Here is a 12327-nt window from a genome sequence, read left to right as displayed (position 1 = left end):
TTGGTGCTACATTCTACAAAATAACATTTGCTAATTATTGCGCGAGTGTTGGTATTCTGAAAATTGTAAACGGAGTTTAGAGGGCGCAACACTAAATCACTCCGCATTTTATGTAACAACGAAATTCGGCTAATACAGTCCATAGTGAATATGAGATTGTAGCGACCATATCTACCGACAAGTTCACTTAACTTAAAATCACTCAATATCGGCTTATATGAATTCGACAAGTGTCTTTAATGATAACATGCAGAAAAAAACTGGACAATTGATCTCAAAAGCAATTCTCTGTGGCGGATTAAGAGAAAACCCGATTTTGAAATGTGAGTGGTGAGTTTAGTATATTTTTATCTCTTTTTTTTTGCACCGCAAAATAGCGAAAAAAAAGTCAATGGTCATCGATATATGCCGACAAAAGTTTTGGAATCTAGAGAAACAGAGCTTTAATTTGATACCAAATTTATTTTGCCAAGTATTGCAGGGACGCTAGAAATGGCGCTTGAAGTAGGCCGAATTCACACGTTATCCTATGGGACGCTGAATTAGTGCTGCGCCCCCTTGTAACGGCCGTCGTTATGAACGCGTTCCTTTTACATTCTTCGTGCAAAATAAGAGATGCGCTTCATAAAATGTGTTCTATTTCAATCATGATGATAAACAAAGATTTAAAAAAGTCATCCTCATAAAATATTATTGGAAAAAACACTTTATTGGCCGAGTAGGCGCCTGCAAAGTCTAGAAATGCGTCAAAAAATCCTCAAAAAGGCTCAACTTACTGATTTTAAGGTTAATAGACATTGTTAATCTGCATGAAGCCGTTTTGCTGAATATTCAGTAGGCCTACCCAAAAAGATCGTAATTGTTACCACTGGAACGGGGGGCGGGGTATTTATACTTCAGACTCAGTAATAAATGATTTCCAAAACAAAATGGCAACACTGATAATCTAGAAAAGAAATTAAACTCGGTTCAAAGACGTGCTCAAATTGTCGTCTGTCACTAATTTTGTGAGTTTTGTACAAACTTTCGCATATTGGAGGAAAAGTCGAAATATTCGATTTTCGGCATTTCGGCACTTGATCTTTAAAACATCATTTCTCTTGAACGGAATGTCGCAGAGACATGAAATCTTCGGTGTTGAGCTTCAAACTTTCTCTAGTTTACTTACTGAGTAATAAATGTGGATTTTGAAAACGTTTAACACCTTATAAGAGGGCGCAACACTAAATCACTCCGCATTTTATGTAACAACGAAATTCGGCTAATATAGTCCATAGTGAATATGAGATTGTAGCGACCATATCTACCGACAAGTTCACTTAAAATCCCTCAATATCGGCTTATATGAATTCGACAAGTGTCTTTAATGATAACATGCAGAAAAAAACTGGACAATTGATCTCAAAAGCAATTCTCTGTGGCGGATTAAGAGAAACCCGATTTTGAAATGTGAGTGGTGAGTTTAGTATATTTTTATCTCTTTTTTTTTGCACCGCAAAATAGCGAAAAAAGTCAATGGTCATCGATATATGCCGACAAAAGTTTTGGAATCTAGAGAAACAGAGCTTTAATTTGATACCAAATTTATTTTGCCAAGTATTGCAGGGACGCTAGAAATGGCGCTTGAAGTAGGCCGAATTCACACGTTATCCTATGGGACGCTGAATTAGTGCTGCGCCCGTTTCCCTCCAAGATGGCGGGTAACCCAAAACACGGGAACTCTCTATAATCTCTGCTTTCAGTGCGCCAAAATTCAAAATAATTAAAAAATCTAAGTGGCATTTTGACTGCAAATTTTTGTTTTGTTTACACCACATTTGCTGGCGTTAACTACATACCGAATGCGCCTTGACTGCGTTGGACATACGCGCAGAGTTGCGCCACGTCACGCGACGCGAATCGCGCGCGTAATCACAATATTTCGCATTCGCGCATTTCTGACTCATTATTTCCCGCCAATTTACTAAGCTGTCTTGAGCCATGTGACTTTTTAGAGTTGAAAAGAGTGAAATAAATCAAGCAAAAATAATTATAAATATTAGCAAGTTGTATTTTATCAGTTAAAAGAATACATCTTAGTGTTGATAAATATCAAAAAATCTCAAATTCGGTCGTGGACGAATGTGTCTTCCATTACTCTGGCCTTAAGCGCATTTCACTGGTGCATAAAACGTGGAGTGATTTGGTGGTGCACCCTCTTATAAACGTCAATAGTTATCAAGTAAACTAGAGACAGTTTCTAATCATTTCGCAAGATTTCATCACACTGCGACATTCCGTTCGGAAGAAATGGTGTTATAAAAATCAGCTCGGAATCACCAAAAGTCCCAAATTTAAACGTTTTCATCAACATGCAGAGTTTTGAAGAGGTTACTTACGACATGTTTGCGTGTTACAAGCAACCGACTGACTGCAGGGTCCTGTACAATCACCACACGAACATTGTCTGGTTCTGGTCTTTGTTCCACCACCACATGGACGATTACAAGTGTCCCACTGACCCCATTGCGACCAATATGCTAGAAAATTGATAAGGAAATGGAACGCCTCTAGAACATTGGTTATTGATTACATCGGTTTGTAAAAAGATTGAAACATAGATTTGCGTAAGAAACACAGGTGGGTTCATGGTTAGTCTTCCAGCTTCTTCTTGACACTCATGTCGTCTTATGCTCAAATAAGTTGCTTTTAAGATACGGAGTTGATACTTAGCAGACATTTGTAGTAAGTGTGTGGGAATAGTATCTGAGAACATGGCGTCGTTTTTTTCATACCATCGCAAAATACGGTTCATATTCTACATATATTACTTTGTTAGGACACGCTGTTTTGATATGAAGATTATACCTACATTGTGTGTTACAGACTGATGTTTCACTCGGTGACCCATCACAAACACCAGGTAAAGGACAAATTCTGGTTCTAGTCTTACATCCGCCACCACATGATTTACTGCAAGAACTCCATGGAATCCATGCCCCCCATTCTGGAACGAAACAGGTACAGGAAAGGTCGAGTAAGATTACATCTAGTAATAGTTCAAGCAAACTATATATATTTCACTTTGAACTACGATTTGCTCGTAATTGCAGCAGAATTTTTTTACCATATGATAATGGAGTTCTATTGGGCAAGACGGATCCTGCTAATTTTTCATAGACAATCTATTACCCAGGCCTAAATGAGGAATAAATATGAACTATAACATGTATAAGGGCCTCTACTAGTTGGGTTTTAAGTGTTTTCTAATGTATTACATTTAAGTGCAGGGCCACTTTCTCATTTTCGAAACAGTGATTTTTCCCCAAGGTGTATAGGAGACTTGTATTTACCGGTGTGCACTCTTAATAGCCAGAGACCTTCAATACATCATACACTGATCATACATTGTGTGAGAAAGAAAGAAAGAAGAAAGAAAGAGAAAGAAAGAAAGAAAGAGCGAGCGAGCTAAAAGGGAAATGTAAGAATGGATAAATTATGTACAAAATATTGTTACGAGTCGTACTTCCTCAAGGCCAAAATCACCGTTGACCCAAATTCACACGAATGCACAACAATACACTGTTTGAGTAAGTTAACAAAATCTATCACACTCCTCCTTTAAACCACAGAATACGCGTAGGAGTGCACTAGTTGCCCCTACAGACAAGACAGAACCCTTTAAACAGTCTGGGATCGTATATGAAATAACCTGCGCTGACTGTGACGCTAGTTACATTGGTGAAACCGCCAGGAACACAAGTCTACTACTGGCAGCTCCAAATCAGCGGTGAGGGAACATGTTGTAAGATTCAAAAAGCGTCAAGGTGCTCGTACGGGAACAAAAAGAGTATTCCCGGAGCTTGAAGCCGTCCACATAAGGACTCAAAACCCAAGACTAAATCATGATCAAGGACTTGAAATAGATCCTATTTGGGATAACCTGCTGATACCCAGGGGGGTCGCTACATCGTAACATCCTATGACGTCATTCTGTCAATCACATGACGTTATCAGTGAGGAATATCCCGATTGTAGACAAGATATCATCACAGCATCACCATCTGCTGAAGACGCTAGTCGGACTAGTGAAAACGTTCCAGGTGAGCGAAAAAATAGTGAAATGTTGAAGTTAAAACTTAATTCATTTTATCTACCACTACGTATGAATATCCACTCGTAAATAACAAACTGTGTTGAATCTTATCAGTATTAAGGTTAGACTGAAAGTCGACCAGCTCAGAAGGATCTTTGATGGGCTTGAAGAGAGTGGTTCAAAGAAACGGAAGAAGGCAGAGATCATAATTATAAGTAGGAAATAAGAGGGGCAGGACAGAGCTCTGGGGGAACACCAGATAAGACAGAAACACGATTTTAATCAGCACCATGGACGGCGACCAGCTGGATGTCAAATTATTTGGAGCAATGGGCCATAAGGAACACGATCAAAGGGCTTCGATAGATCCAACAAGACCATTGCGATGCTTTTGCGGTCTTCAAAATGATCATACCACTCATTATGAAGTGCTATATAGTGAGAGCATCGGAAGTGGAAAATTTAAGTAGGAAGCCGAAATTCGCAATATAATACAAAATTTATGGCAAATTATTAAAATTTGATAAGTTTTGACATTTTCCTCGAAGTAAACTTTATAAATCCAATGATAAGTACTTAAAGTGTATGTAGCTGGGATGAAAAGCTGACCATCAATGGAGAATGTTGACCATTCCCAGCAAAAAGATGCAAATGTCAAGCACCTAGTTCTAGCCCTATAGTTTCACCACCACATTGTGACTGAAAAATCCATGATGTCCAGGGCTCAATCTGATACGAAATGTCAAAGGAAGTGACAAGTAATAATACACCTTCCAAAATAAAATATAAATTATATATGATGACGAATAACATTATACTTACGACAACTGTCCATGTTACATTCAGCTAACTCAATCAGGGATCCAATACAAGCCCCTGGTTCAGAACAAGTTCTACTTTTCGTCTTTGTTCCACCGCCACATGGATGACTACAAGAACTCCATCCACTCCAGGAATTCCAGTACGCTAATAAATCAAATTTAAAGAAAAAGACACATCCATCATCCGTATATTTTAAGAGACAATGTTGATACGTCGGCACGCAAAGTAAAACAGTTACAAGCAGGTTTCCGAGTCAAGTGTCGGATACGTGCTGTAAAGACGTGAGTCCTATAAAAACTTAATTGGAATGCCTTTGGTGACTCGTCGAATACACGTGTATGTTAATGTTTTCTAGTCAAAAAAAGCAAAAGAAAAAAAAAGCGCAGTGATTTATAGTGCGCTACGCACAGCCACAACGCCTCAGCACACTATACAGGATATTGCTGATCACTACGGCCCACATCATTACATAAACCATTAAACAACAATTCAGGGACTTCGCTGCTTCAAGAGCGCACAGCCTAGACATTCCACAAATAACCTTTGTAACCAGGATCAGCTCCCCGAGTTTCGTACGGGTTACAATAAGACAAATTAGCAGTAAGCTCCTTGTCCAGGGGAATTTCAAGCTAACTCAATTTTTCACGAGAGCGTACTAGGCACCGCCAGGGTTCGAACCTGCAACCTCTCGCACCATAGTCGAACGCTTTATCGATTGAGCTAACTTGACTGCTACAGTCAGAAATGAGTCTACGAGTATTTATACTTTATAGTACTAGAGCCCGAGCACTGATGAAGACCACAGCATCGCTGGATTTAGATATTTTTGCTGACTTAGAACCTTTGCCATGTTCACGGACTTATATCCGACACGGCGTCAGGGTATATATTGTATTATGCCTCATGGGCTTTACGGTACGTATCCGATACTTTACCTGGAACCTTACTTATAACTATTCCGTATATTTTGCTGGTTTGTTTTGTTGTTGTTGTTTGCTTTTATTTCTTGTGTGTTGTTTACCCTTTTTATGTTTTTTTCCAATATAATGTCCTATTTATTCTCATTTTGTAGACAGTATTATAAGGCCTTTCATTGAATAAAAGTGCATGATCATGAATACATAATTCTTGATCATGAATACATAATACTTACGACATGATTTTGTGTTGCATTCCCCTGAATTACTCTCAGATCCCGCACAAGTACCACTTATTGGACAGGTCCTAGCTCTAGTCCTAGTTCCACCACCACATGATTGGCTACAAGGATACCATGAACCCCATAGTTCCCACCCTGGTTGAGAAAGGAAGTATCATCGAGTAACGATAAGGGTTTTGCATTCATCACACTCTAATTAATCAATTCTCAAAAACAATAACGGAAATACGATTTTACCCAATGCTATCTAAAGTACATTTAAATACATCTAGTAATCCACAAGTCCCATTTATTCTCATCTGTTATAAGACCTGCCAATGAATGAAAGTTCATGATCATGATGAATACTTACGACAAAATTGCGTGTTGCATTCCACAGAGTTGCTCTCGGATCCATCACAAATACCACTTATTGGACAGATCCTGGTTCTAGTCCTAGTTCCACCACCACATGGTTGACTACAAGGATACCATGAACCCCATGGTTCCCACTCTGGTAGAGAAAGGATGATTCAACGAGTAAAGATAATCTTATTTGGGAATAAGGAGTACGTCATTGTCAAAAACAATATGGGAAGTATGATCATCTTACAATATGCCAACTAAAGTACAGATATCTATTTAAGGTGGTACTACACCCCTTGATAAATTTGTGACTATTTTTGCATTTTTCTCGAAAAATAATAACATACTGGTAACTAAAGTTATGTATATAGGGGCAAGGAATCCAGTTACTATATTGGAATTTCGGTGACTCAAGTGGTACGTTATTTATGATCAGGAAAAGAGGTACCGCTAGAATGTACCTCATTTCTTAACATATATAATGTAATTGGACTCATTGCCCCTATAATATACGTAATTTTTGTTACCAGTGCGTAGTTATTTTTTGATAAAAATGCAAAATTAGTGGGTGTAGTACCACCTTAAGTAATTCATCATTTTCATCCGGTCATTACATATACTTTCAACCACATGTCTCAACAACCTCAGACTTGGCAATGATTGTCTAGCATTAGAGAGGTCCTGAGTTCCACCACCTATTGATTGTACTCTCACATTTTTACTTCCGTCACGTCTTACTTAACCCATGAAGACAAATCAGTCCACCTCGATTGACTGAATTGTCTTCAAAAGTGGTCATGTACCGTCACTAATGCAAACATTGCACAAAGTGACCCGGATGCTTCATAGCCACTGTAGACAATCCTCCCAGTAAAAATATATAAAGCTCTAGTTTCACCACCCACTTTTGACTGCAGGTACAAGAGGAAGTTTTGGATGAGAAAACGGACATTTTGGTGAGAAACGGCCAAAATGGAAAGAAAAATTTTCTCATTCTTTTGGATGAGAAAATAATGTTTGTTTTGAGCTCACTGGGGATTACCAATTCTCACCGTTTTTAATAAGACAATAACGATTGACATACACACCATGAAGTTTCTCATCCAATAGAATGAGATAATTTAAATTCTGTCCATTTTGGCCGTTTCTTACCAAAAATGTCCGTTTTCTCATTCAAAACTTCCTCTGACGAGGAACTCTTATGATTTCCATGGGCCCCAGTCTGATACGGAAAGTCGAAGGAAGAAACGAGTTCGTGAACTTACGACAACGGTCCATGTTACATTCAGCTAAATCAATCGGGGATCCAATACAAGCCCCTGGTTCAGAACAAGTTCTACTTCTTGTCTTTGTTCCACCGCCACATGGATGACTACAAGAACTCCATTCACTCCAGGAATTCCAGTATGCTAATAAAATAAAAGTTAAAGGAAAAGCTACATCCATCGTACGTATATTTTACCGCTTGTGTTGCCACCCTTTTTGTTATAAATATCTATCCTATTTATTTACATTTTGGCAAAGAATTTAGTGTCTACAATTTCGAAATATAACACTTACGACATATTTGCACATTACATCCCTCCGAGTGGTTCTTGGATCCACCACAAGCATCTCTTATAGGACAGGTCCTAGTTCTTGTCCTTGTTCCACCATCACATGATTGGCTACAAGGATACCATGAACCCCATGACCCCCACTCTGGTAGAGAAAGGAGGTAGCGACAAGTAAAGATATGGGGTTTGCTTTATACAATCTGATTTGTCAATATTGTGTACCACATTGTCAAAAACAAGAGAAGTATGATCGCAAATGAGCGCAAGGGATGGACTTATCCCAGGATTAGCCCCGGTTATTTGGAAACGCATGGAAGCATTTTGGTGCACCGGGAAATACTCTTTTAGGGGCAGTTATACCATCCCCGTTCGTATGAAATTGTTAATGTATCAAACGGCGGCTTTATAATTTGACATGATTGAGTTGCACTCACCGCGCAAAATTTCTGATTTTTTACAATTCAATTTAGATCAAAGTAGATCCATACAATACAGTGCTAAATGAAAAAAAGAATGTTTCTAAAAGAACGGTAATGAACGGCGTCACAATATGTATAACGTAAGCAAGGTATCTACGATTCGATCATGATACCATGATCTGATGTAATAAGATCATACTTACGGCAAATTTGTGTGTTGCAAAAAGACAAATCTGTTGAGGATCCACAACATACACCACTGACAGAACAACTCCTGCTTCTACTCCTAGTTCCATTACCACATACCTGATTACAGCTGCTCCATGCACTCCACGAATTCCACAAACCTAATCAAAATTACAAAAGGCGTTCATCAATTTGTTTACATTGGCTTTTGTCGGCTCTCTTGTAAAATTATCTTTTGGTAAGCCTTGGCAATGATATTTGAAGGGGTGAGTGTAATAAAGTCCTAACCCACCTAAAACACATGTTACTGGTTTCGCGATAAGTTGTTTTTTGACCAAGTACTTGAGAATTTCCATAAGTAAAGTATACAAGCATAAAGACATTTAGTATAAGAGTTCTTCAACAGACTAACTGTTTTGTGGAAATCATTCGTACAAATTTTACACACAAACCGGTCACTTTTGTGGGTTAGGTGTTTTGCCCCAAGAATTCCACACTAGTTTCTAGAACTACTTATGAGATGGACATTTCTTTGAAAAAAATATCGAATCTAGTTGTTGTTGATGTAAGAAACACGTACTAAATAATTCCAGATAATCTAGGACCCCAGGTTTAAAGTCGATGGCAATATAGTGCTAACCTACATTTCTTTTTTGAAGAAAAACAGGGAACATAACACAGCTGTTATCATGCCAATAAGTTCATATTGATGCAAAAATTACACATTATTTTAATAAGTACAATATAAGGATTAGCCTACTTTTTAAGTCCAATCTATTATGTTTTTAACTGCAATTGATTCGAAACCAGTAACAAGTGCACCGAAAAAACGGGTGAGGGTTAGGACTATATTACACCCACCCCTTCAATTTTGATAATGATTTTTTAGTTTTAAGATATAAATTGTATTGATTATCATGTTTTACTTTGTGGGCAATTAATCGATAATGTGATTAGGTTCTCGTTTAATTTTTTTACACGAAATCCACCAACATGGTTACCCGTATCTTCAGCATGTTTAATGGCGGCCATTTTGAAATTGGCTGGTTAGGCCCCGCCCACATAAAATAAAAAATGTGGCAAATACTTTTTGCTTCTTTGGTGTATATTCTACCAGATACTAAGTATCCAAAAATTACTGACTATAGCACAAAAAATTAAGCACCTTATAATATTGATTCATATACCTCCGCGTATTACGCCATATGTGCGTCCCAATTAAATTGCTCGTTAGATGATATACGCACACCGGCGCGGAGGTTATTGATATCCATCAATGACCTCCGCGTATGCTTACGCGGTACAATGACTTCCGCGTAGTGCGCATCTGTTGCGCCGGAACTCTACACGCGCACGCAACTATCATATTTGCATATGGCGTGATTGCGCAGTGCTGTAATTGTTAAGTCCGTTTTAGCCTGTTCGACTTTTTGAATGGCGAAATATAAGTTTTGATAAAAATTGTTTATTTCAACAAATTTCGGAGAATAAAATCTTGAGATTTGGTTGAGTGATGAGTTAAAAGTGACGGTTATGAATTCGGTTAATAATTTTGCATCAGTTATATGTCGGGCATTGTGAAAAATCTAAACATTTTGCTTTGGACCTCAGAATATCCATCGGGGCTGCTTCCCTCGGGATATTCCTCGGTTCCAAAGGCAAAATGTTTAGATTTTTCACAATGCCCTCCAAATAACTAATGCGCAGTTATTAACCTATAACTAGACTATAACATTCATTTATATGACAATTACCCTAGAGTACACTTCAACATTAGATCCGGCAAAGTTAGCAAGTATGTAATCTATCAAGTTAGCAAGTATGGTATATCTCTGATTTTGCAAAATGAAACTTTTGTATCTTTAAATCAACCTACTATTTGAACAAATAACACCAGCATCTTCAGAGTGATCACAGTTATGAACATCCCATCCTGAGTGGCTGCATTGCAGGAAACTATTCTCTGTTCCAGAGCACTTGACATCATCCAGCCATATCCGTCCAGATCCAGGTCCAAAATGTGCCTGTGTGACGCCATACGAATCATTGTGTGGTAGTCCAAGATGACGACATACCACAATTGCGTTATTTGTATCCCACGAGTCATCACATATTGTACCCCATTTGTTATCATGAAATACCTCAACACGTCCTTGGTTGGGGTCACTGCTGCCAACTAGGCGAATCGATCCTGGAACGATTAAACAAACAGTACCAATAAAATAAAACTTGAAACATGAAATTAAATCGTGATTTAGGTGAGATATTCATGATCAATTTATTAACTTCCAACTTGCCCGCTACGTTGGTCGCAGTTGTACTTAAATGTTGATATCCGAACACCGCCATGGATTTCAATAATCAGGGGTTGACATCCTATTCTTTTAAAACACTAAAAGTCTTTATGATTGAATAAAAGAACTATTTATGTAAATTTTAATACAGGGTTCACTGGAAATAATTATTATGAACTTCATTGTACAGCCCCCTGAACCACAACGGGGATTTGCATGGTAGTTTGACGTCACCTTTCATAATATTCTGGGGGGAGTGACAGGGGTCAATTTGGGGGAAACCTGGGGAGGTAATCAAAAAGGAAACTAATAAACTTATAAAAAGGGAGGTTCATAGGAAAGCACAATAGTTTTCAATTTCTGACCTTATACTATATATATATCTCGAGATTAAAACAAGCAAATTGAGCAGAACAAACGGCATATGAGAGCTAAGACTGCGCCCTTGACGCTGATGTAAGCATCATGTCACAACGGTATTTTCTAATTGCCATAGAGGGCGCTTTTTACTTGCACATTGTTTTTGAGACAGGCTGTATGTGGCCATAATTATTAAATACAAAATGTTGAAATGCGACACCAACTGTTATTTATAGGTTCTTATGCACGTCGTGTAAAATATATTATGATTAACATAATGATTAACTTATCATAATAATCATGATAAGTTGTTTTAATTTTATACCAGATATTTAAAAGATATTGTGGAGAATTATTGTGAAATGAACAGTACATACAAAATAATTGTAGCTGCCCTGATTTCACAAACAAAACAATCTATGTAGTCTGTCTGATCTTGGAAACAACCATAGAATTGAGAAACTGATCAATATACACTGCGCTAAAAAGGACCCGAACACTTTAAAAAATCCTAATTTTAAAATTAAACCATTTTTGTGTAAATTTATTATTTTAAGGGCTCTGGTATGAATGCTTGGACAGTATTTTTTGTGGGATATGAGAGCACATCTGACATATCGAATTGAATTCTGAATACAAGGAATGTCCTTCTGATATCAAATAATTTTGTTTTTTTCAATTGGCGATATATAAGTAATAAAAATTATTAAAATTTGATATTTGAAGGGGTGGGTGTAATAAAGTCCTAACCCACCTAAAACACATGTTACTGGTTTCGCGATAAGTTGTTTTTTGACCAAGTACATGAGAATTTCCATAAGTAAAGTATGCAAGCATAAAGTATAGGCTTTCTTAAACAGACTAACTGTTTTGTTGAAATCATTCGTACAATTTTTACACACAACCCGGTCACTTGTAAATTTCTTTGAAAAAAAATATCGAATCTAGTCGTTGTTGATGTAAGAAACACATTCTCAATGATTCCAGATCAAAATTATTGTTCATAGAAAATCTAGGACCCCAGGTTTAATGTCGGTAGCAATATAGTGCTAACCCACATTTCTTTTTTGAAGAAAAACCGGGAACATTACATAGCTGTTATCATGCCATT

General features: G+C 37.6%; 1 protein-coding gene across 1 annotated transcript in view; it reads right to left on the bottom strand.

Annotated features, from left to right (window-relative positions):
• The window catches only part of LOC140137125 (uncharacterized), a 41655-nt gene that overhangs the window by 11898 nt on the left and 17430 nt on the right, over positions 1–12327 (bottom strand). The window contains exons 14-22 of the mRNA XM_072158780.1: positions 10439–10753; positions 8580–8723; positions 7962–8102; positions 7667–7810; positions 6409–6549; positions 6051–6191; positions 4898–5041; positions 2852–2986; positions 2379–2519 (exon numbers count right to left, since the gene is read on the bottom strand). Of these exons, the coding sequence (XP_072014881.1) occupies positions 2379–2519; positions 2852–2986; positions 4898–5041; positions 6051–6191; positions 6409–6549; positions 7667–7810; positions 7962–8102; positions 8580–8723; positions 10439–10753 (1446 nt within the window). The remainder of the gene's footprint in view (positions 1–2378; positions 2520–2851; positions 2987–4897; positions 5042–6050; positions 6192–6408; positions 6550–7666; positions 7811–7961; positions 8103–8579; positions 8724–10438; positions 10754–12327) is intronic.

This window comes from Amphiura filiformis, chromosome 17 (assembly GCF_039555335.1).
Source record: "Amphiura filiformis chromosome 17, Afil_fr2py, whole genome shotgun sequence".
Classification (NCBI taxonomy): Eukaryota; Metazoa; Echinodermata; class Ophiuroidea; order Amphilepidida; family Amphiuridae; genus Amphiura; species Amphiura filiformis.
Note: the sequence above shows the minus strand (reverse complement) of the source record. Positions and strands in the feature narration are given on the sequence as shown.